The sequence below is a fragment of the Hyperolius riggenbachi genome, chromosome 4 (genome assembly GCF_040937935.1).
Source record: "Hyperolius riggenbachi isolate aHypRig1 chromosome 4, aHypRig1.pri, whole genome shotgun sequence".
NCBI classification, from domain to species: Eukaryota; Metazoa; Chordata; class Amphibia; order Anura; family Hyperoliidae; genus Hyperolius; species Hyperolius riggenbachi.
Genome location: NC_090649.1, coordinates 165,617,531 through 165,644,507, shown reverse-complemented (window position 1 = coordinate 165,644,507; position 26,977 = coordinate 165,617,531). Strand labels below are relative to the sequence as shown.

At 44.4% G+C, this 26,977-nt stretch overlaps 1 protein-coding gene across 1 annotated transcript in view; it reads left to right on the top strand.

Annotated features, from left to right (window-relative positions):
- Positions 1-26,977, top strand: part of KPNA4 (karyopherin subunit alpha 4) — a 70,628-nt gene that overhangs the window by 10,987 nt on the left and 32,664 nt on the right. The window contains exon 2 of the mRNA XM_068280932.1: positions 23,142-23,186. Coding sequence (XP_068137033.1) covers positions 23,142-23,186 — 45 coding nt within the window. The remainder of the gene's footprint in view (positions 1-23,141; positions 23,187-26,977) is intronic.

The window sequence follows — 26,977 nt, the reverse complement described above, 5'->3', positions numbered from 1 at the left end:
GAACGGGATTTCCTGGAGGGCTTCCCCGTCGCCATGGCGATGGGGCGGGATGACGTTACCGACGTCATGGACGTTGTGGCGTCTAAGGGAGTCCCGATCCACCCCTCAGCGCTAATAGGCCAGGCGGCGCGGCGGTTTGGGGGCTCTGCAGCGACGCAGGTATCGGCGCGGGGCGGCGGCGATCGGTGTGCTCACGCAGCTAGCAAAAAAAAAAATTGCGCAAATCGGCCCAGTAGGGCCTGAGAGAACCTCCTGCGCGGCGTACCTACCGCCAGGAAGGTTAAAGCACACCTGAACTGAGAGGGATATGAAGGCAGACATATTTATATCCTTGTAAATCGATACCGAAGCTTGGGCTCAAAATAAGATGCTCACCTGAAGAGAGAGAAGCCTCGGGATTCTATTGAGGCTTCCCTCAGTGGTCTGGTGGCCCCTCTCCACATCGGCTGTGCAGCTATACTTGCGTTGTGGCCATTCAGTAGAACGGAGCCTGCGGCTCTGGCTTACTGCCCATGTGTGGGCGGGCACGCGCAGCTACTTCGCAGCCACGCTGCAAGAAGAGGGGCTGCGTGGCCTCTATATGATTAGCGTCAATGCCTTGTAGCTAATCTTTCATGGGCCATGCTCAGCGATTGGGACAGCAGAGCTGGGAGGGAAGCCTCAATAGGGTCTTGAGGCTTCCTCTCTTTAGATAAGTACCTCAATTTGTACCAGAGCTTCGGCTCATGTACACTTTAAACAATGCAGATTGCCTGGCTGTCCTGCTGAGCCTTTGACTCTCATCTCAGGCGTAGACCCTGAATGAGCATGCCAATTAAGTGTTTCTGACTAAAATATGATTGTATTAGCTACATGTTTGTTTCAGGTGTGTGATTCAGTCCCTACTGCAGCTAAAAAGATCAGTAGGAGTTTGCAGAGCAGTTCCTTTTTATGAATGCGTTGCATCACAACACTGTTCAACATCCTCATGTATTTCAAAATGCATGCGTTGCAAAAAACTGTATCACAACACCTATATGAGGAACACACCCTAATTTTCTAAAGCAGTTCAAGCCAAGAATAATTAGACTTCAGTAACAGCATCTACTCTGTCAATTTTGTAAACCTGTAGTAGGAAACTTTTTGAAGCGTTTTTTTTTCTGTTTTTTTTTTTTTTTCTTTTTTTCTTCTTACTCCTCATTCACACTGCTGCTTTCAGCTCATGTTTCACGTTTTGCTGATTGCTGGCGATCAGCAAATTGCTGCAGCACAAGTCATCCTATGGGATTACTCACACTGTGTGTGCCGATTGTGTTGTATTTGCATTTTTCACTGATTGCAAACATTCCGCATGTAGCATTTTCCCAGCAATTTTGGCATTATATATTTGTAAATTGTGGCATGATATATCTGTAAAAATATGCACTGCCAAAACTTTTACACAAGAGGGATTTGGTGCCTAGTGGTTTCCAAAGACAAAAGTTCTGGTGAAAAGGCTGCAGTCTGACACAAATTCATTACTGCTACTATTGCCATAGTCTGGTTGATTACATGGGGTAATGTGGAGCTTTGAGACAGGGTGGCTACAGGGCTGAGAATTCGGGAGTTGGAGCAATTTTGGCACCTGAAGTAGGTGGTTTCATAAACTGAGTGGGACAGTTTTTGTACCGACTCCATAGCACTGGGTGGCTTGAGCATATTACGGGAATTGCCACCCGTTGTGAGAAATAAAACAACCCCTTTCTGATTGGAATCTGATCAGAGAGGGATCAATTCCTTCTCACACTGCTTTCTAGGACAAGCGATGTAAGAATAGCCTACTTTACAGAAACCACCATAAAGTGTGTGTGCTTGGCTTTGAAACAGAGATGGCACTCATCTCTTAATGGTAGTTATTAGAGATCTGTATATTGCGCCGATAGAGCTTAAAATGCATAAATAGGTAGTCTCTTCCACTGTGGTCAATCTGATCAAATGTTAGGGTTTTCTAAAAATTGGAAAAGAGTTCTGCACACTGATTGGAGTAAGTGATGACCAACTGTGTGGTTGTCTAATGGTGAAGTGTATATACTATATTCGGCAATCATGCATATTATATAGATGTTTGCATGTGCAAAATGACCATACAGAAGAGTAGTCATTTTATATACAGTATAATCTCGTTATAGTCAACTCCAAGGGAACTGGCAAAAGTGGTTTACTATATCAGAAATTGTCCTAGAAATGGCCCAGCGAACCCTGGTACATTCTCTGCAGCAAAAGACCAACGGTCCTCCCATTAGAGGTGCAGTACAAGCACTTGCACATTTGGTGGACTACACCTCAGAGCTGCATAGCCAAGTTGGACATATTGCTGGTACAGTATACAGGACACCTTCAAAATTGCAGCAGTCACTGAATAGGGGCAGCCACTCACTTCCTGTTGAGTGGCTCTGATACCTCCGCGGGTGGGACTTGCAGCACTTGTCCTCCAAAACTTTCTGCTCACACTTGAGCCAATCATGAAGCTTTTCTTCAAAATGCAACCAGTCATATTAAGCCACTTTCATCTATATTGTTAGTAGATCGATACCTCTGCTGGCTGGACTTGGCACTTGGCTTAGTTTTGGAGCGAGTAGGCCCACTCTGATCTGCAGTACAAGTGAAAGTAGCCTGTACTGCGCTTCACACACTACCAGTAGTGTCATTTCTAATAAGAGAAGATACCTGGGAGTGCGTATAATCCCCAAAATTGTTTTTTTTTTTGTTTCTCCCTTCCTAATCCTACCTAATATAAGTGTCTGTGCTTTTGCGCTACTGCGCGTGTCCTGCACTGACAGCTGTTGGGACAGGATGCAGGGCGGGCCGGACGTGTGTGTGTGTGTGTGCGTGTGCGTGCGCGCGCCTGCACGCTGTAATGTGTTGGCGGCAACAGACCTAGAGCCCATCTTTAAACTGACTTAGGTCGCCTAGTTTTTACATAAGTTCCACAATTGTAAAACCCCTCAAAATACATTTGGTTTGTATTGGTTGTATGGTTAAAATGATAAAATCAATGTATGCCATATTTCATCACTAGTTGGGCATCTTTCATTGTCGCCAGCCTGTGCGTCTGTACTAAGGCACACAGATTGGGGACCCCGGTACTGTTTAGATGCATTGCTAGGCAACAACCTTTCGATGCAGCTATACAGCGTTGGGTCCCTGAACTGCTGCCATAGTGAACACATCCGATCGCTATGGGTGGCAGCCATTACAGGTGTCAATGAATCTTTGTGCCAACTTTAGGTGACGCAAGGGGTTTTTAATTGTCTGGTAGGTGTTAAAACTTAAAAAAAAAAAAAAATTTAATGGTCTCACTGTCTCTTTAAAAAAAAAAAAAAAAAAATTCAGCGACATTTATGTAAATGATAGCTAGTAGCAGCAATCATTCACAATCAGAAGAGTGCACGAGCGACGGGGGTGTGAACAGCGGTATTCTGAAACACACGAGAGTCACAGATCTGGATGTACGAGGTACGTCCAAAAATTGAAAGGTTAAAGGGAACCAGAGATGAAGCCTCGGTAAAAAAAGAGAAAAGATGTTATACATACCTGGGGCTTCCTCCAGCCCCATAAGCCTGGATCGCTCCCACGTCGCCATCCTCCGCTGCCTCTATCGCCGGTACCAGCTTCCGTCACTTCCGCCGGACGCGACCAGTTGTACGCATGCGCAGTGGCTCCCTCCGGTTTTGTACGTATGCGCCTGCACAGTGCGGAGGGAGCGCACTGCGCTTTTGTTGACTGGCCGAAGTGACGGGACACAGAGGCAGCGGTGGATGGCGGTGTGGGAGCGATCCAGGCTTATGGAGCTGGAGGAAGCACCAGGTATGTATAAAAAGGATATTTATTCGTCTTGGTTCTCTTTAAATAGCACTTTGCATTGATTTGTCTATACTGCCTTCAAAACTAATAAGGACTCGGGTTTTGGAGACTATGGGAACAGGAAGGATAAACAGAGGGCTGGGAATGACTGCCTCATTACATAAGCAATATGAATATCGTGATTTTATTGCATGCTCCCCATATTGCTGTTGATGGCAACACTGGCAGTTTTTTCCCCATGCTCTCTGGTATGAGTTCAGGCCCATGTTGTATTGAATGTTACTTATTGTTTGTAATGGCCCATACTCACGGGCTACAAATGTCGCAGCAACACGCGGCGCGCGCGTGTTGCGGCGACAGGTCGCCCGTGAGTATGAGCCGTTGCACAGGCGCGTTGCTGCGGTCAATCGCCCGGCGACAGTTGCTGCCACAGCTGTCGCTAGTCCGCGTGAGTATGCGGACTAGCGACAGCAACACCCAGGGAATACCATCAACTTCTGGCGGGGGGGAGGAACAACAGCGACAGCTTCCGCCGCATTACTTGCCAGGTCCCTCCGCCGTGTGTATGTGGAGGGACCTGGCGACGAGCTGTCGCCGGCCTGTCGTGCACATGCTCACGTGTGCTGGCGACAGGCCACTTTTGCAGCCCGTGAGTATGAGCCATAACAGTTTTGAGCTATGATTTGTTTACTATAGTTGACAGTGTGGTATATTTTATTGCTCAATTTAAATGTACATTTTTAAATTTAAATTTTTTTTAGATACTTCAGTAGTGGGAAGCCTTTTGATAATCTCTCAAGATTGCTGTTCCAGCGCTGGGACCCTTAAAATCTATTTGACAATGGCCTGTGAGGACTATGGACCACAACAGCGCTTTTAGCTACGCTTTAAAATTGTGTACATTGCTACAGAAGATGGTGATGCTATATATAAAAAAAAAATCCACCCTCAAATAGGTTTGTGCGGTTGCACTCCCGTGCATGTATAAGAATGCCTGCTCCGCTCACTGGTACTACTGTGCATACATGTTTTGCAGTGTGGCCACGCTTGTCCACACACCGGAGCATGGCCATGAATGTCGTGTTGGGCTGCAAGGTGATCAGAGAAGCCTCTGGCCATATTGTCTATGCTGTTTTTGGCCAGCTTTGCTGCTGTTAAAAATCTCCACACCATCGAATTTAGCACTGTGTGAAAAACATAAAAAAAAAAAAAAAAAAAAAAAAACACAATTTCCCCACTTTTGACGCTCAAATGGTATGTTATCTGCTGTCATGTGTATGGTAGAGATTAGATTGTGAGCTCCTTTGAGGGACAGTTAGTGACTTCAAAAAAAATCTTCTGACTCACTGATTTTGACACTACATCATAGCAACCTCACTGCACTGGCTAAAGACAGGAGTACAGTCATAGCTAAATGCATACATTCACCTTTCCTTTTATTTTATTTTTCTGTTCTACATCAGTATGATGTTGGGTATTGCTTGACTGCTTTTAAAAAAAAATCTTTTTATAAGAGCATGCAGTTTTCGCTTTTTTTTTTTTTTTTTTTTTTTTTTTTACATTTTTTAGAGAGTGACCGTGAACCTTTAAACTAAACTATAAAAATGTCCTTGTTGCTCTCGCATGGGCATCCCAGTATTAACATGTCCGCCCTTTATGAATAGTTTGAGCTGAGCCTATGACGCTGCAGTGTTCTCCCCAGAAATGTTTTCAAGCCGGGTGGCATGTAAAAGTAGCCGGGTGGGGTGAGATGAGAGAATGCAGGGCTGGTGCTTCTATGCGCAACTCGCATAGTAGGTGAGCCGATGACAGCCGGGTGCTTACCAAAACTAGAGGAGAACCCAGCTAAAAGAGCCTGGGGAGAACACTGACACTGTGCTTGTACAGAGGTGAAGGGGAGGACTAAATCCCTTTTGGAATATTTTATACATAATGGGTAATGAGGTGTGCTCCTTTCTATGCTGAGGTTTATTCATCTTGTGCTGATCTGCCCAGGGAGGTGGAGTCAGCCAGAGCAATTTTGGGTACCTGGAACAAAATGCACAGACTCCAGGTGAATTTAAGCTGTAGTTAAAAGAATAAACAAAACAAAAAAATTCTCTGTACTTTTTAAATCAGATATACAGTACCTATCTGATTGTGATTATATATTTGTGTATACAGGAATCTTATATAAGAATCATAAATTTTTTTCTTTGCTGTAAGAATGAAGCCCGGTGTATAGTTGTCACTAGTAAAGATGGTCAATGAGATGCAAATAATTCTGTGTTTATGCAGCTTTATGCAAATGTATGCACTCCTTTGCTTATGAAATCAATTAATTTGATGTGGTGTTGAATTTGGGGTTATATAATCTCAATAGCTCACATTGATCACAGGATCAGGAGCCAATGAAATCTGCTCCTGATTAGCTCATGAAGCTCTGCTGTCATAGCAACGGCTGAGCGAGTGAGTTTCAGCGATGGGAGAGCGGCAGGTCCGTGAGGGGAGCCCTGGGGTTTTTTTTTTTTTTGTACTAGTGGTCTCCGGTCCTTAGAGAGGAACTCCAAAAAATGTAATAAAGTGCTTAATTTTTACAATAATTATGTATAAATGATTTAGTCAGTGTTTGTCCATTGTTAAATCTTTTAAATCCCTGATTTACATTCTGACATTTTTACTGTTGGCAGGTGATGTAGCTGCTGCATGCTTTATTGGCAGTTGGAAACAGCTGTAAACAGCTATTTCCCACAATGCAACAAGGTTTACAGACAGGAAACTGCCAGGAGTACCACGGTCATTAGAGTTTCTTGGGGGGGGGGCCTCCACCACAATATCAGTCATACAGCGCCCCCTGATGGTCTGTTTGTGAAAAGGAATAGATTTCTCACGTAAAAGGGGGTATCAGCAACTGATTGGGATAAAGTTCAAGTCTTGGTCGGAGTTTCTCTTTAAGGAGCTAGAGGCTGCTGGTACTGAAGTGGTTAAAGAAGCAGCAGTAAAGGGAGACTTGTAAAGTTCAGGACTGTTTTATTGTTTAATATTGTGTAGTAATTGTATATGGGCAGAGCGTCCTATTCCTCAGCAATTCCACAGCAGCTTTTGTGGGTGGCAGAATATATGTGGTTATGCAGCTTTATATAACACAGACTACTATAGATCTATGTAATAAAAAAAAAATGGATCTGTGTAATAAAAAAAAATCAGCATGTACATATTCTGGTTTAGTGCTTTCAGATTTTCTTTGTTTTGGGGAGGGCAGAGATTTGCCAACCTCACTCTGCATTCAGGAGAAATATTCCTGTAGTGCTGTCCTGAAGAATGAGGCAGTGATGGAGAAACTAATGTGGGCAGGATGAGACAGGTGGTAGTGATGGAGACACATGTTGAGGACAGTGTTCTCCCCAGGGCTAATTAAGTGGGCGGGCCGCCCGGCTGTTTTGAACTCCCGCCCACCTGCCTCACGTACTAGAAAAAAATGGTGCTGTAAAACTGCAGCCATGAGCGCTTCACTGTGTTCCATCAGCGGCCGTCTCAAACAATAGCGAAAGCCGCTGCTACACAGTGCAGGAGGCTTCTCTGCCTGTGTAACCTCCTCCGGGTACTGTGGTTGGCTGGGCGGGTTGTAAGGGGCGGGACCATGCTCTGCATACTGCGGAAGTGAGCCGAGTTCCTAGTCCCTCCCTCGTGGAGAGTGTCAGCCTGACAGCCTCAGCTTCTCCCTAGTACTGTGTTTACTCTGCTAGTCCGCCCCACTTTGCTGGCTGCCTGTGTCTGCAATGCATTCACATGTGTAGGCAGCTCAGCTAGTGGAGGCGGCTGTCCGATACACATCTAGTGTGATAGCGTAGTGCAGGCAGGCTACTGTTGTGTGGGGAGAGGGAGGCTCTCTGTGTGGAGACAGCTTGAAGCTGCGAGCAGATTCTCTCTCACACCCAGCGAAACCAATGTGTTCCCTCTGTCCTGGGCTGGCTGCATGAATGTCAGCAGCCAGTCCCATCCTTTCCGAATCCACATAGCTCCGAGGCCGACTCAGAGCACAGATAACATCAGGCAGTGCACGGCATTGAGCTCTGCTGCCCCGCCCCCCTCTCCAGCTTCTCTTCAACACAAGCCCCTCTGATGCTGGGAGAACTGCACAGGAACTCTGATCATCCTTTTACTGGTATGAGATCTATGTGTCCACTAATGAGCAGGAGCACTTTTTATCTGATAAATTTTAGTCTGCAGAGCTTTCAAGCTAGGGGACCTGGGAAAACAAACAATGACTGCAGTCAGCTGCAATTTAGATAAGCTGACTTGCTGGAGATGGAGGATGGTGCTGAATGCTGTCTGTCAGAAGTGCTTATATACCTTACTTGATTTACAATTGTAAAAAGTTGGCATAGAGCAGTAAAAAGTACAAATTTGGCTCTGGTAGTTGGGCAAAGTCTGTTAAAAGTAGCCCACTGATCAAAAACCTAAATATGGAACACAGATCCTGTGTTGAAGGTGTGTGCAGGTGGCTTGAAAGGGCAGTGTGTGGGGAGTGATGCTTGCAGAGTTCGCATGTTCTTTCATATGGATGTTATTTTCCAGCGGTATTGCAGATAATTTAGTATGATACTGACTGACCCTGTACACTATCTGCAATACCCCTTGACCCCAGCAGCAAATAACATCCATGTGAAAAGCAAAAATCGCCCCCCCCCCCCCCCCCCCCTTATGGAGTGCAACAAACACCGTTGTATGATACGTGAAATTGACCGACCTATTAAATGCAATAATCACCCCTAGTATGAAATGCAACTAGAACACCAATATTCAGTGTTATCATCAGGCTCTTTTAGAGGAGTGCTTCAGCCAGCCAATTTTGGTAAGCACCGGGTGTCATCGTTTCTCCTCATCCTGTGCGGTAAGCAGAGTTGCACCGGCCCTGAATTCCACCGTCGCACCCCACCCGGCTACTTTTTCATGCCACCCGGCTGGAAAAAATTTCTGGGGAGAACACTGGAGGATGAGGTGTTTTTTTTTTTAGAGCATTTATTAATTAATCAGTTGCAGTGAGGCTTTGGAAGTGACTGGAATCACATTGGTCCGCTTCAATCAATGTGATGTGAATTCTGTGGAAATGCTGCTTTTTTTCATGCTACATGGAGTGCAGGGATTTTTTGTCACAGCATTTGATGTTTACTAGTTCTGCTTTAAAGGAAATATCAGGCAATTTTATTAAAATAAGATTTACTTACCTGGGGCTTCCTCCAGCCCCTGGAAGCCTATATGTCCCTCGCCGCAGCTCCACTCCCACCCGGTGGCCCAGGAGGTGACCCCTGCAAAGTTGGCAGCCTCTGCACATGTGTGAGCGCTAACGTTGCTGGGAGCTACATACGCAGAGGCTGCCGACGTTGGTGGCTGCTTACAGAGGGGATCCCGGGCCACTGGCTGTGGCGGAGGACACATAGGCTTCCAGGGGCTGGACGAAGCCCCAGGTAAGTAGATCTCATTTTATTAAAATTGCCTTATTTCCTTAAAAGTAGTGAATCTCCTATCAAACATCTGTTATATTACGCACACAGCCTGCAATACAGTAAAAGGCTAAAGCAGTCCATACACAGGATTTTCCTATTGGATTCTTGGCAGATTAGATCACTGTGATCGAATCTGCTGAGAATCGATGCCACAAAAACTTTCGCTTTTGGCCTAAAACCTATAGGAAGTATTGCTTGGACCAAGTGGAAGATTGTGGCCGATCAGTGCTCTGTAGCCTTGCATCAGACCGTGTAACGTTGTGGTTCAATTGATGTTTCATTAGATTCCTTTCTGGGATCTATTCATGATTATTATGCAGTCTATGGGTGGAATCTATTCCAGTCAGCAAGGGATCAGTTGTTTGATCATCCTCAATGACTCCCATTGGCTTCATGTCCAATAGGGAGCCCCATCAGTTAAAGGGAACCTGAAGCAAGTAAAATTATTTAAAATAACCACGTGACGAAGCTGCAAATATTACATACTTACCTCACCGTCAGTTCCTCACAGAAGCTCAGCATTTTCTTCTTACAGTGATTCCTTCCAGTTCTGACAATATTTTGTCAGAACTGAAATATACCAGTTGCTGTCAATTATAGATCAGCAGCTGTCAGTTACAACTGAATTTGCAAGGTAATGTCCATGTTTCCCTATGGCTCAAGTGGGTGATATTACAGTTTAACAGTGTGCTGACCAGGAAGCTGTTGGGGGTAATGGCCATTTTTAAAATAGAGGACAGAGAATTCCATTGATCACAGTGGATAAATGGGATGCAGGAGAGGAGAAAGATTAAGTAGACTACACAGGAGGTAAGTATGACCTGTGTTATTTTGACTTATTTTCAGTTCAGGTTCTCTTTTTAAATAGGCTTTTGACATACTCCCATGCGCATTGCAGCACTTGGCGACCCAAGCGGTAGCAGTGACCACCACAGGTGAAGGCAGAGCAGATGCGATAGAGCCTAGTGAGTACAGATACTGTCTGATCCTATAGACTTGCATTGCTTCCATCGGCATCTGCAGCCTATGCTAGGCCTGAACAATTTTAGAAAAAAATTGAATCGAGCGATTTCTGTCCAAAATCATGATTTCGATTTGATTCACTATTTCTTTCGAATCAAGCTTTTTTTTTTTTTCCCCTCTCAGACAATCTTTATCAGGCATGCTGGAAAATCTCAATCAACATACTGGCTAGCGTTCTGAGTAAATGCCCTTTTGATTTCAAATTGCTGAAATGGGATCTGCAATTTTAAAAATTGCGTACATGCATAGGCTAGCTTTCTTCTAAAGCCAAACGATATCAGATCTGATTATCGATCTGATCACTCGCTGGAATAGGATTCGAAGGTAAAAATGCACAGTGTGCACCAGGCATTACAACGCAAACCCACTGAAGAATGTGTTCAAAATAGACCGGTAACCAGCTTCTACTTTTTATTTGTGGTATACATGATTCAGTATTCTCTGACGGTCAAATCGATTATTCCCAACAGGTCCAATCTGATTTCTGATTGTTTTTGTACAGAAAGGATTGGAAAAATCAATCAGAAAAACGATAGGAAATCAGCTCAGACTTGTTGGAAATAATTGATTTGACCATCAATCTGATGGAAAGTTGCATCATGTGTACCAGGCATTTCAAAAGCATTAAAGTTCAACAGCAGCACAATGACAACTCGGAGGGTGAACAGCCAGTGAGCTGCATGGGATTAGTGTCATCCATGAGTTTTCCCCATAGCACATAGTGGAAACCGCATATGCGATTCTCCCAGTGTGTTCCTAATCCTAACTTCAGTAATGAACATTCCATACAGATCACCTGGCAGAACTAAAGATGTCACCACCAGTAATACATTACAGAAAATAAATGGGGGAGAGGAAAGATTTTACAATGGGCAAACACTAAATCTATAAACGAAAATTGTAACAAAGCACTTTTATTCATGGTTTTCACTACCGTTCTCTAACCTTTTTTGAAGGCTTTCCACAATGTTACTGCATGTGTTTAAAGTGGATCCGAGGCAAACTTTTACGGATTTCATTTTTGTGCCCCTTACATATAGTTTCTGGGGCTTTCTTCCCCCAAATGCTTATTTTTATTATATGAAATACTATTTAAACTAATAAAACTACTAGAGCCCCGCCCCCAGTTCTTCCAGCGCCTCGGCGCTCCATGGGGCTAAGCTTTAGCGAGCAGGCACGTCACATACTTATTTGCATTTGCCTGCCCCACTGTGCACCGATTGGTGGAGACGCACCGGGCTGCAGTGGAGGCAGGAAGCCGCTGATTGTTGCAGGCGCTCCCGGCTGGAGCGGAGACAGGAAGCCGCTGTCAGGGGGCCATGAGCAGCGCACACTAGGATCCAGGCGGGCGGCCGATTCCCCTGTAACTGATTCAATCCCCCACCGCCAGCCGCTACTCTGACCGCATAGCAAAGCGACCCGATGTGCCGTTATGACAGGACAGCGGGTCGCCTATTAGCACGCATACAGGAAGCCCTGTATGCATGCTGATAGGCGACCCGCTGTCCTGTCATAACGGCGCATCGGGTCGCTTTGCTATGCGGTCAGAGGTCACAGTAGTGGCTGGTGGTGGGAGATTGAGCCAGTTACAGGGGAATCGGCCGCCCGCCTGGATCCTAGTGTGCGCTGCTCATGGCCCCCTGACAGCGGGAGATTGCAACAGTAACGGTGAAGCGGCCACCGAAGCTAAGTATATCGTCGGCCCCCAGGGAAGAACTATACTGACCGGGGCAACAGTACTATCTTCACTGGGGCTACTCTGCTGTATATACTGCTACTCGCCCCATGCACTGCAAAAAACAAACGCACTATATACAGTGATTTCAGAGGGGGCGGAGAGGGGAGTGGCTGAGGGGTGGAGATTTGCCTGTGTTGCTGATGACAAGCAAAACATAGCCGCTCTCATTGTATCACAGGAAGAAATAAATCCTATACGGTTAAAGCTGTTTGCAGCTAGATTTGCTGTGTAAAACATCTAAACTTTAGATAGGATGTATAGACAAGTCACTTGCTATAGTAATTTTTTCATCTCGGATCCACTTTAAGGGAAATTTTTAGCATGCTTCCACAGTAGCATTTATGAGGTTAGGCACTGATGTTAGACAATAAGGCCTGGAACTTGGTCCCCACTCTTAATTCATCCTAAAAGTGTTTAAATGGGTTGAGGTTGGGGCACTGTGCAGACTAGTCAAAGGATGGCAAATTCTGCACAATGTGCTCTGATTTTACATGGCTTAGCACTTCCTGACTGAGTTGCTAATTCCACTTTGTTTTAATACTACTGGCAGTGCTTTGGAGAGGTGTCCTAATACTTCTGGCAATCTAGTGTTAACTGCTGCAATTTCCAGTTTTGTTACTGATCTACTTGTTGAAGAAATCTTTAAGAAAACGTTTCTAATGTAGTTGTCTATTTTAAAGTAAGCTCTCCTGACATTTTGCAATGCAACATTATCCGATTTCAAAGTCAGTCTAAATTTACACTGTACACTCGTGCCTCCTGTGACTGACTTCTGTTGGACACAGTGTTCTTAGAGATAGTGGCTGGTGTCCAGTGTATTTGGATACTTCACTCAAGTGTTTCCCCTGAACACCAGTCTGAAATGCAGTTGTTGAAAAAAAGCTGAAGCAAGGAGAGCTTATCCATCCATTGTGCAGTTGAAGGCGTTAAAGAGAAACTGTGACCAAGAATTGAACTTCATCCCAATCAGTAGCTGATGCCCCCTTTCCCATGAGAACTCTTCAGTTTCACAAACGGATCATCAGAGTGCTCCAGTGTTCTCCCCAGGCTTTTACCTATGTGCTCCTCCACCCAGCTAGTTTTGATAAGCACCCGGCTGCTATCAGCTCACCTCCTCCTCTGCTGTAAGCAGAGTTGTACAGAGAAGCACCTGCCCATACAATCTCTCATCTCACCCCACCCGGCTACTTTTTCATGCCAAAATTCTGGGGAGAACACTGCGCTCTGAATGGCTGATATTGTGGTTAAACCTCTCCCACAGTGGGATGTCTGGACCATGGTGCTGACAGTTTTCTGTCTTTGAACCTCGTTGCATTGTGGGAAATAACAGCTGCCAAAAAAGCAAGCAGCATCTCCTTCCACTGACATCACCTGTCAGCAGTAAAAATGTCACCACGTGGTAAATTTCAGAATGTAAATTGGGGAGAGGAAAGGTTTTACAATGGGAAACACTAACTAAATCATTTATACATATTTATTGTAAAAATTAAGCTTTTTTTTTTTTTTTTTTTTTTTTTTTTTAGAACATTTTCAATGGAGTTACTCTTTAAACTCCCGCGTTGAAAGAATGGTGTCTGGGGCAAAATATTGAAAAGATTAAGTGCACATTTCCACTGGGCTTCTGCATTCGTTTCCATTTCCTGAATTGTGTCCGTTTCCCTTTGCTGTGCCGTGCACAAGTATGGAGATTCAAATGCATGCTGCGAAAAACTGCAGATAGGTCCAGTGCACACCAAAAACTTCTAGCAGATTCGCAAAACACTAGAGGTTTTTGAAGCAGATTTTCAGAGCGATTCTAGGCATGTTTAGAGAGCTTTTCTAAACATGCCTAGCATTTTTGTGCAGCAGATTTCATATATTGTTACAGTAAAGGTGTTACTGAACAGCTTCTGTAACAAAAACGCTTGGAAAACAGCTATGATCTAGTGTGTTTCAGAGCAGTTTTCCACTTTCCTATACTTTGACATTGAGGCAGAAACGCCTCAGAAATCTAAAAAATGCTGCAGCCCCCGAGTTTGCGTTTGTGGAAAAAACGAACCGCTCTGGTGTGCACCAGCCCATTGAAATACATTACCCAAGCAGTTTTTTGAAACCACTTTTTTTTTTTTTTTTTCCTGCATGCGATTTGGATGCAGCCTATTTTATTTCATTAGGCTGTTTCCCCACATCTGAAATCCACAGTTTATGAAACCTCAGACTCCAGGTACCCAAAATTACTCCAGACTCCTTAGTCTAATACTTACTAGGCTTGTGGAGTTGGTACAAAAATCATCACTCAGGGCCCTCACTTTGATACTTACAACTCCAGGTACCCCAAAATTGCTTTGACACAGACTCCACAGCCTTATAGAGAATGTGGCTGCCCCATCATTTCATTTGATTTCTGTCCAAAATCACCATCCTAGAAAAGGCTTGGTCAGGTGTGTTGGTTTTGTTTCAAATGGGGTAGGAAAGTATTATTTTTATATAGCGCCAGCATATTACATAAGATCACAGACTAGAACGGGTGACTGACAACACAATACAGGTAATAAGCAATAAGGTACACAATATAGGTAGCATTACAATTCCAGATCATACACTGGAGTTTAAGTCCCAGTAATACAAGTTCACATTACTCTGGGTAGAGTGTACAATGAAGTATGATACACAAGGAGAAAGGGCCCTGCCATAGGCTTGTGTAATAGAGGGAGTGGGTGGTGACACGAAAGGAGGGGGGCTGCTTCAAGAGGTTCTCTGCAGAGAGAGTTAAAGCAGCGTTAAGGTGGGGTAGGCCGCCTTGAAGAGGTGAGTTTTGAGGACTTGTTTGAAGGAGGGGGCAAGCTTAATTGGCAGTGGAAGAGAATTCCACAGAATGGGGGCAGCTCTATTGAAGTCCTGTAGTCGAGCATGGGAGTGCGAGATGCCGTGGGGTGGTTAGGTTGTTGCAGGAGTGATGTGGGTGGCCAGGTGTGTATCTGCTGCCCAGATGGGGAAAGTATTTCACCATCTGTCAGGTTTTTGCTGTTTATAAAGGGGAAGCTTCTCCTCACTTCCTGCAAGGTGAGTCACTGAGGACAGACGTAAGGAGAAACTTTTTATATTTGGTTCAAAATCCATGTAATGCTGACAGCTGTTCTAACACCTAGGTTGTCTACATGCAGATCGCATGTGTTATGATGTGCTTGTTACAGCCACTCCATTGTAAATTTTGAGGTAAAAAAATATTGTATTTAAATATATATTTTTAGGTTTAAAAAAAAATAAAACTTGAACATTTGAAAAACCTTTATACATAATTATGGAGTACTTCTATCAAATATATGCGTCCTGGGGTTTTGGAATGATTATCCACAATAGGGGTGTCTGGCAAATATAGCCATTCAGAAAAGGGTACATGCTGTAATTTTGAGAAATACACCTACTGTAAAAAAGAAAGTAAATGGCTTAAAGGGATACTCTAGGGGGGTCGGGGGAAAATGAGCTGAACTTACCCGGCGCTTCTAATGGTCCCCCGCAGACATCCTGTGTTGGCGCAGCCACTCACCGATTGTCCGCCCCGCCTCCAGTTCACTTCTGGAATTTCTGACTTTAAAGTCAGAAAACCACTGCGCCTGCGTTGCCGTGTCCTCGCTCCCGCTGATGTCACCAGGCGTGTACTGCGCAGACAGACCATACTAGGCCTGCACTGTGCGCTCTTGATGACATCAGCGGGATCGAGGACACGGCAACGCAGGCGCAGTGGTTTTCAGACTTTAAAGTCTGAAATTCCAGAAGTGAACCGGAGGCGGGGCCGGAGCATCGGTGAGTGGCTGCGCCAACACAGGATGTCTGCGGGGGACCGTTAGAAGCCCCGGGTATGTTCAACTCATTTTCCCCTGACCCCCATACAGTATCCCTTTAAATTGAAATCTGTCTCATTTTTACAGCGGACCTGAACTCAGAACTTCCGCTTTGCTCTAAAAGATTAGCAACAGAATAATAACCTTTACAGAAAAACATTTATTTGTTGCAGCTGAAAGAAATCTTGCAATAAATCTGCAGTGTCTACTTCCTGCTTTCATGGAAGCCGACATAGGTGATAATATCCTGTGTTTACAAATGAGCTGCCCTGGTGAGATTCCTGTGCTGACACAGCTGATATCATATTACAGTTGTAATTAGTCACAGATGAGGGGGAATTAGACAGGCTAAACCAGGCATGGGCAAACTCGGCCCTCCAGCTGTTACGGAACTACAAGTCCCACAATGCATTTGCCTTTATGAGTCATAACTGTGGCTGTCAGACTCCTGCAATGCATTATGGGACTTGTAGTTCCGTAACAGCTGGAGGGCCGAGTTTGCCCATGTCTGGGCTAAAGTCTCTAAATACATACAGGGTGGATTAATCTGTGTTTTCTTGTGTCCTGTGTAGGGTTGACGTTGTATACCGGTATGACGATATACTGCGGTTTGATTGTGCATGGTAATCATACCATGCACAATCTCGTTTTACCGATTTTAGGGGCAGGGCAACCGGGGAGCAGGGCGGGGAGCGCACGAACAGCAGCAGGGATACAAATACTTGCAGGCAGCCAGCTCCGTCCTGAACGATGTACTGGCTTCATTGTACTTCCTGTTCTTGTATCACATTTCACTGAAACAGCACCCCCTGGGTGCTATTACAAGATGATGCAAGAACAGGAAGTAGAATGAAGCTCTTACATCGTGAAGGACCTTGCTGCCGGCAAGTGAGTATTTTTCCCTGCTACTGCGCCCCCTCTCCCTACCGGCTCTCTGTGCTGCGGCCACCTAATTCTGGCTACACTTATCCCTGACTACCTTTGCTGCGAGCACCTATCCCTGGCTACACCTATCCCGCGGCCACTTACTACTATCTACACCTATCACTGGCTACCTATGCTGCGGCCACCATAATTGTACAATACGTATACTGTAATACCGTGGTATTATTTTGACTGTTATCATATCGTGGAATTTCATACCGTTGCAACCCTAGTCCTGCGTATGCATTCAGATCTACTTTAATGTAAGTGGGTGGGACTGAACACTGGAGCGATTGCAATTAGGGAAATTCTCAATTGCAGGACATTTGGCATTTTGGGAGCGCTTGGGTTCCAATGTCAAGTAATGAAGCTCTTGCAGATCACTAATAAATCTCTACATATAGCGATTTGTGTGATTTTGAATTACTGGAAACTGTAAAAATTTAAATGACAATCAGAATTGAAAATCACAATTGCTTGCAAAAGACTTCCACTTTTTTCAAATCGCTTCCAAAATCACTGTAAAACTCTAATTAAATCGCTTACAAAAAGCCAGCGATTGCCATATGTGACTTGTAGTGGGTTCCTAGCTTAAGGGCCGGTTTGCACTACACGCGGTGCGATCACTGCACCGTATTTAAACTGAAGCTCCCGTAGGTCAATGGAACAGTTTCTATTGACGCAAATTTGCCTACGTGCAATACGACATGGGAAATTATGGATAGCATGCTGAAGATTTCTGCAGCACGCAACAGAGTCTCCATTGCTGCTAACGGGAAGCTGCATGACGTCTCGTCCGTTTGTTGAGGTGCCAACCAGGAGTACCCGCGGTGGGTTGGAAGGCGGTGATTGCATCCCAAACGCAAGTGGAAATGGGCCCTAAGGGTTTCACTTAAGAACTAAAGCAATTTTCACCTTTCAGCGATCATCCCTTTCACTTGCCAATAACTGTCGCTATCTATCACAACAAAATGATCTATATCTTGTTTTGTTTTTTTCACCACCAGTTAGGCTTTCTTTGGGTGGTAAAATTTGCTAAGAATTTTTATTTTAAATGCATTTTAATGCAAATAAGAAAAAAAATTGTCAGTTTTTATAGTTTTCAAATATTTTTTTTGCCATTTGCCTCGGCTATTACATTTTAAAATATTTCCCTAGTACAATGTATGGCGACAATATTTTATTTGGAAATAAAGGTTTGTTTTCTGTTTTGCATCAATCACTAATTACAAGCCCATATTTGCAAAAATAACAGCAATATACCCTCCCAACCTACATATCGAAGATGTTCTGTCACTAAGGTAACTGTATTTTCTTTTTGTATCAGCTGTAACAAATCTTTTTCTTTGAAGGTTAGGGTGCATACACACATAATCACTAACCAATTGTACCACGTCTATGTAGTGTGAGACCTTACCTATGCAATCTGTTTATAGTATTCTGTCTGTTTGCCCTCATACTACATTGAGGTGGTAAAATTGGTCAGTGATTGGCCAATCAAAATTGCATGTGTGCATGCACCCTTATGCTGTTTTATCTTTTTAGAGCAGAGAGGAAGTTCTGAGTTTAAGTCCGCTTTAATTGTAAATGCTAGCAAATGGCAGGAAAGTTGCCAGGACATTGCCAGAGATCACTTGCATCCTCTCCAGGATGTGCTATAAATCTTGTTAGTTTATAAATCTGCCTGTTCTAGGCATTAACTTGCTAATGCATTCAACTGTTTATATTACATGGCTTCACCTACAGAAGCTTGTCCTAGGCAAATATTATCATCTGACTTCAAACCTTTCTTTATCCTGTTCAGTGTTTGACCTTTTTATCAATGCAGGTATTTCAAATGTTTGTTTTCAGGGAGTGATGTGTATGCTGGTTAAAGTGGCATTAGTGTTTTGTATAACCATTATCAATTGCTTGGTTATATCTGCTTCACTGCTAGAAAAATGATAGTGCTTTTGGGGATTGAGGCCTCTTTCACAGTGGGACGTTTCGGAGCTGTTATAAACTTTTATTCACAACATAGATGTATGAAGATCCGGCACTGCTTCTAGCTTTAAAAAGAGCTTTATTGCCAGCGGCTCTTTCAATATGCAAAAAAGTTTCCAACAAGTTTCCAACAAGGTAGTCAAGAAATATTCATGCGGTAAAAACATGCAAGGTGCACATACCCGTTGTGGTTAGTGAAGGCTGTGGGGCATGGTGGTAAGAACGGCTCGCCTAACGTCCGTTTCGCTTCAGTAGCGTCTTCAGAGGCAGTGTGGCAATTCACGACTGTCCGTTTCCGGGTTAAATACTGCATGAGGAATCATTTCCGGGTCGCTTCTACGCGTACAAAAGTACGCATGCTCCCACTAACGTACGCATGAATGCGTAATGACGTCAATGGAGCATGCGCACACTACCGGAACTTCCCTGCGTCGTTTCATGCTTACGTAATTACGCATACAAACATCGATGTACGCATGCAAGCGTATGGACATCGATGGGAGTATGCGAACCATGCTTATGATTGCCATTTACAAGTCGAATCTAGCAATCTGCTACATGGCCACAAGGTGGCAGCACAAACGGGTATGGGCTGGTGTGTTAACAATTTAAAAAAATAAAATGTATAGGGGAATAAATCTGCACATCAAGAGATGCAAAAAGCTCCCACCAAAAAATTGTTGAGGGCTTCATGGAGCTAAGACTGGGCAGTGGCCCCCCGCTGTCAGGAATTCGTTTAAGAGAATATTTTCTACTAATTAACATAATCAAACCAAGTCGGAGGCCCACGTCCCAATCAGCCCCATTATAGCACTCCCGATGCGCAGAAATCGCCCCTACCCTAAAAACAACACTTCCTACAGTACAGACATACAAATGGACCTACTCTATACTCTCAAGTTTTAAAGCTAAACTATACTTTAAGGATCCAGGAAACATGCCATTTCTATATTTTCGTTCAGGCCTAAAGGGCCCATCGCATCTGTTTTTATGATCCAATTGGATTCCTTTCTTAAGAGTAATCGTTCTCTATCTCCTCCTCTATGTGGCACTGGCATATGGTCTAAGCCAGCAAAGGTTAGGCAGTTCGCATTGCTTCCATGAGCCATCCTGACATGCTCTATGAGCCTTGGGCATCCTTTCCCTGAATCCACAGATCTGAAGTGCTCCAACACTCTCGTTTTCATTTCTCTAGTTGTCATACCTATATAAAACTGATGACATGGGCACCATATTATATAAACCACGAACTTTGTTTGGCAAGTAAAGTGTTGTACTTTCGTGTCCACAGGACCTACTTGTACGTTTCTCCCTCTGCCTAATTGTGGGCAAATTGAGCAATGCCCACATCTATAATTACCTTTGGTCTGTCCTCTTTCTAGCCAGTTAAGTTCCCTTGGCATCGTGAACTCACTGGAGGTGACTTTATCGCCTATGGTTGGGGCTCGTCTAAAAGTTATCAGGGGTGGCTCTTTGTAAATATCTTTCAGGGATGGATCCTGTTTTATTATATTCCATTTCTCTAAAATATTGCGCCTTATTGCGTCTGCCATTGGATTATAGTCAAATGAGAACACTAACCTCTCTCTGTTTTTATTTTGTTTCTTTCCTCTTTTTCTTTTTCACTATATCTTTGCTATCTATCAAGCTAGCTTTTTGTATTGCTTGGTCTAGTTCTATCTGAGTATAACCCCTATCCAATAGCTTTGCTCTAAGGTCCATTGCTTGTTCAAGAAAATCATCAAATGTGGTATTGTTTCTGCGCAGGCGTAAAAACTGGCCATACGGTAGTGATTTGAAGACGTGAGATGGATGATAGCTGGTCCGATGCAAGAATGTATTTCCTGATACTGGCTTCCTGTAGCCCTTTGCTACTAGTTGGTTCTCTACTATGCGTAATTGTTTGTATGCGTAATTACATAAGCATGAAACGACGCAGGGAAGTTCCGGTAGTGTGCGCATGCTCCATTGACGTCATTACGCATTCATGCGTACGTTAGTGGGAGCATGCGTACTTTTGTACGCGTAGAAGCGACCCGGAATTGATTCCTCATGCAGTATTTAACCCGGAAACGGACAGTCGTGAATTGCCACACTGCCTCTGAAGACGCTACTGAAGCGAAACGGACGTTAGGCGGGCCGTTCTTACCACCATGCCCCACAGCCTTCACTAACCACAACGGGTATGTGCACCTTGCATGTTTTTACCGCATGAATATTTCTTGACTACCTTGTTGGAAACTTGTTGGAAACTTTTTTGCATATTGAAAGAGCCGCTGGCAATAAAGCTCTTTTTAAAGCTAGAAGCAGTGCCGGATCTTCATACATCTATGTTGTGAATGAGCTTGATATCTTCGTTTCTTGATCCTGAGCACGCTGTGCTGTACATGTGCGGATACCTGGTGGAATCTATGCCTTTTTGTTTTGCAAGCTGTGACATATTTTGAGTGCCGCCGTAGTGCCAGTCGCTGTACCCTCCATTGTTACTATAAACTCTTTTATGCTGGGATTACACGATACGTTTTTTGCGTTCGATTCGGCGCGCGATCTATTAACCATTTGATTTTCTGCTCGATTCTCTTATCTTCCACTCATTTTTGTTTTCTTTTGTCCATTGACTTCTATAAGAAATCGAGCGGAACTTCGGACATGTCGGAATTTTATCAACGAAGGCATCTATCGGAACGATTCTTACAAAAAAAGTATTGTGTAATCCCTGGTGATGCTCTGCCAGACCTCTATTGCAACTGTCTTCAGTTCCTGCTTATTCTTGGGGCATGTTCCCTTCAGTTTTGTCTTCAGCAAGTGAAATGCATGCTCAGTCGTATTCAGGTCAGGTGATTTGACTTGGCCATTGCGTAATACTCAACTTTTTTCCCTTCAAAAACGCTTTGGTTGCATTTGCAATATGCTTTGGGTCATTATCCATGTGCACTGTGAAACGACATCTGAGTTCTGAAGCATTTGGCTGAATATGAGCAGATAATGTTGCCTGAAAAGCTTCTGAATTCATCTTGCTACTTTTGTCAAAGTCCACAATCAACAGAAGACTTCACCAGAGTGAATACAGAGGGTTCACCACAAGATTTAAACCATTGGTGAGCTTTAAAAACAGGAAGGCCAGATTAGTTTGCCAAACGACATCTAAAAAGCCTTCATCGTTCTGGAACATCATCTTATGGACAGATGAGACCAAGATCAACTTGTACCAGAGTAATGAGAAGAGTACAGAGAAGGAAAGGAACTGCTCATGATCCCAAGCATACCACCTCGTCAGTAAAGCATGGTGATGGTAGTGTCATAGCATGGGCATGTATGGCTGCCAATGGAACACCTCTTATATTGATGTGACTGCTGACCAAAGCAGCAGGATGAACTCAGAAGTGTTTCGGCAATATTATCTGCTAATATTCAGCCAAATGCTTCAGAACTCGCGCCGCTTCTCAGTGCTGATAGACAATGACCCAAAGCATACTGCAAAAGCAACCAAAGAGTTTTTGAAGGGAGAGAAGTGGAATGTTATGCAATGGCCGAGTCAATCAACTGATCTGAATACGATTGAGCATGCATTTCATTTGCTGAAGACAAAACTGAAGGGAAAATACCCCAAGAACAAGCAGGAACTGAAGACAGTTGCAGTAGAGGCCTAGCAGTGCATCACCAGGAATGAAACACAGCGTCTGGTGAGGTCTATGCTTTCCAGATTTCAGGCTGTAGTTGACTGCAAAGGATTTGCAACCAAGTATAAAAGTGAGTTTTTTATTTGTGAATATTATTCTGTCCTATTTCTTTTGGTCCCTTAACAAATGGCAGGCACATATGCAAAATCTGTAACACCTTAGTGAATTCAAAATTAGATTTTAATCATGAGGTAAATCGTCAAACGTTTGATAAAGCTTAGTGAATTGAGGCCTATGTGTTTTTCATTTCAAATCCATTGTGGTTGTGTATAGAGCCAAAAATGTTAGAATTGTCGATGTCCCAATATTTATGGACCTGACTGTATATCTTGGTGCTCTGAAGAGAGGACATTTTCATTGGATTAGCCCAGGTGAATCTTGTAAAGTTAAGTATGTTATTTCTGAGAACGGCATTGTTCCTGGCTGTCATTTTAAAGAGAACAGTCACCCTACCCTACATAATATGTAAAAACTGGTTTTCTTGTACAGCTGCCTGGTAATAAGCAGTCTAATGCATTTTTACATAATGAGCCATTATGCTGCTGGTGTAACCTGCATTAATTCTGGCTTCTGATGTCTCCTCCGACCAAGTGAAATATTGCTGTGCTTTTCCAGTGCATATTTTACATATAATGCTAAATTGTTTAATTTTTTTGTTTTGCAGAGCATGAGAAGACAAAGAAATGAAGTTGTTGTTGAGCTAAGAAAGGTAAATATTGGATGTAATTTAATCTCAAACCTTGAACAAGGTTGTTGGATATTACTGTTGTAAAACAAATCTATTTTCCATATTAAAATGACAGATCTAGTATTTTGAAATAATTGTTTTGCCATGGTGAGTTATTTGGGTGCTGCAGTTTAGTTTCTCTGCTATCATGATTTTAACTTAAATCTTGCGATTCTGGCACGATTTGTGCTTGTGATTCCCTTTCAATAGAACAGGATTCACAGAGCAATCGCCCCCAAAACGCTGTATGCAGCACGTTTGCGATTGATTGAAATTGCAACCGCTGCAGTGTGGATAGGGATACACTGTAGCAGCGCTTTGCTGATTGCCGGCGATCAGCAAAGCGCTCAAGAATCGCCCCAATGTGAACCAGCCCTGACACAGAGTGGCTGTCACTACAGTCCATTGCTTTCCCTGGGAGCAGGTTTGCTGGGAAAGGCAGCGTGCTTGCCCCATAGTGCATGCATGGAGATGTAATCTTTAAAGAGACACTGAAGCGAAAAAATATATATGATATAATGAATTGGTTGTGTACTATGAATAATTACTAGAAGATTAGCAGCAAAGAAAATATTCTCATATTTTTATTTTCAGGTATATAGTGTTTTTTCTAACATTGCATCACTCTATAATATGTCCAGATTACACAACACTCAGCATTCAAAATGAGTCTTTCAGAGCAGTCTGTGAAGTAATAAACTCTCCTCTGCTAGAGGAAAAGTAAACAGTTCAATTACAGTTGAGATAATAAAAGTCAGATAACAGCCCTCTCCACGACCAAGTTGGTCTGAGAGCTTAATAGCTTTTTTGCATAGAGATAACAACTGGAGTTTCTCAACTCTTCCTGCACTGGAAACAATTAGACTGATGTATCTGATCTTAATGTTTTTTTTCTTAGCTGTACTACACATACAAATCATAATATCATCATTTTTTTTTCGCTTCAGTGTCTCTTTAATGTTTCTACATCTGGCCAGAAGATGTAATGACTACATCTCCCGGCATGCACTATAGCGACTGGGCATGCTTATCTCCCGTCATGCAGCAGGTCTGAACCACCACTTATTTTTGGCATTCACCTGACCTCAGGAACGCGCTGGACTTGCATCCACTTTGAAGTGTGGCTGTGCCAACTACAAGATGGTCGCCTTTGTGGAGACCGTAGAGAAGTTTTATGCTGCGACCTCACACTGCGTGATCTTTTATTTTATTTATTTTTTATTTTTTTTTAGTGCTAGTGATTTTAAAAAGCTCTTGCTAATGCAATGCTATGGGGGATTTTTATAAAATCACACTGCTCAAGTGAGAACAAGCTCATAGCATTACATTAGCAAAAAGTTTTTCAAATCACAAGCTTAGAAACAGCTCTTGCAGTGTGAACCAACCCTTAGGGCTCGTTTCCACTATCGCGAATCTGCATGCGTCCAACGCATGCAGATTCGCACATGTAATGCAAGTGGATGGGCCTGTTTCCACTGTAGCGTTGTTGAGGTGCGTTTTTTTTCAGCGGTGAAAAAACGCTCAAAGGAGCCACAGAATTCACCTGCGAGTGGAATGCATGCGAATCGCCGCTAATGTATTTAATAGGGAATTCGCCTGCGGCTATGGTATGCGAATTTTCATGCGAAATCGCATAGGTACCAATGTAACTTCAAACAGGCAAGTGACATGGTTAAATTCGCATATACCCTCACCTATGCAAATTCGCGTCAAACGCGAAAATATTCGCATCCATATGCTATTACATCAGCGGTGGAATCCAGGCGATTCTGCACCGCAATAGTGGAAACGAGCCCTTAACCACTTCCCGACCGCCTAACGCACAGCGGCGGCCGGGAAGTGGAGCCCTGAAGGACCGGCTCACCCACAGAGGCGGCGGTCCTTCTAAGGGCATGGTCGGAGCGATCGCGTCATCCGTGACGCAATCCTCCGCCGGCGCCTCACCGCTCGCCCGCCGCAACATCCCGCCGGCTATACGGAAGCGCCGGCGGAATGTTAACACCGCGATCGCCGCATACAAAGTGTATTATACACTTTGTAATGTTTACAAAGTGTATTATACAGGCTGCCTCCTGCCCTGGTGGTCCCAGTGTCCGAGGGACCTCCAGGGCAGGCTGCAGCCACCCTAGTTTGCACCAAGCACACTGATTTCTCCCCCCCCCCGCCCCAGATCGCCCACAGCACCCATCAGACCCCCCCCCTGCCCACCCCCCAGACCCCTGTTTGCACCCAATCACCCATCAATCACTCCCTGTCACTATCTGTCAACGCTATTTTTTTTTATCCCCCCCCCCTGCTCCCTGCCCCCTCCTGACCCCCCCCCCCAGACCAACCCCCCCTGTTTACTGTATGCATCTATCCCCCTGATCACCTGTCAATCACCTGTCAATCACCCGTCAATCACCCCCTGTCACTGCCACCCATCAGCCCCTAACCTGCCCCTTGCGGGCAATCTGATCACCCACCCACACCATTAGATCGCCCGCAAACCCGCCGTCAGATTACCTCCCAAATGTATTGTTTACATCTGTTATCTTCTCTAAACACCCACTAATTACCCATCAATCACCCATCAATCACCCCCTATCACCACCTGTCACTGTTACCTATCAGATCAGACCCTAATCTGCCCCTTGCGGGCACCCAATCACCCGCCCACACGCTCAGATTGCCCTCAGACCCCCCCCCCCCCTTATCAATTCGCCAGTGCATTAATTACATCTGTCCTTCCCTGTAATAACCCACTGATCACCTGCCAATCACCTATCACCCATCAATCACCCCCTGTCACTGCCACCCAACAATCAGCCCCTAACCTGCCCCTTGCGGGCAATCTGATCACCCACTCACACCAATAGATCGCCCGCAGATCCGACATCAGATCACCACCCAAGCGCAGCGTTTACATCTATTCTCTCCTCTAAACACCCACTAATCACCCATCAATCACCCCCTATCACCACCTGTCACCACCTGTCACTTTTACCTATCAGATCAGACCCTAATCTGCCCCTTGCGGGCACCCAATCACCCGCCCACACGCTCAGATTGCCCTCTGACCCCCCCTTATCAATTCACCAGTGCATTAATTACATCTGTTCTTCCCTGTAATAACCCACTGATCACCTGTCAATCACCTGCCAATCACCTATCACCCATCAATCACCCCCTGTCACTGCCACCCATCAATCAGCCCCTAACCTGCCCCTTGCGGGCAATCTGATCACCCACCCACACCATTAGATCGCCCGCAAACCCGCCGTCAGATTACCTCCCGAATGTATCGATTACATCTGTTATCTTCTCTAAACACCCACTAATTACCCATCAATCACCCCCTATCACCACCTGTCACTGTTACCTATCAGATCAGACCCTAATCTGCCCCTTGCGGGCACCCAATCACCCGCCCACACGCTCTAATTGCCCTCTGACCCCCCCTTATCAATTCACCAGTGCATTAATTACATCTGTTCTTCCCTGTAATAACCCACTGATCACCTGTCAATCACCTGCCAATCACCTATCACCCATCAATCACCCCCTGTCACTGCCACCCAACAATCAGCCCCTAACCTGCCCCTTGCGGGCAATCTGATCACCCACCCACACCAATAGATCGCCCGCAGATCCGACATCAGACCACCACCCAAGCGCAGCTTTTACATCTATTCTCTCCTCTAAACACCCACTAATTACCCATCAATCACCCCCTATCACCACCTGTCACTGTTACCCATCAGATCAGACCCTAATCTGCCCCTTGCGGGCAC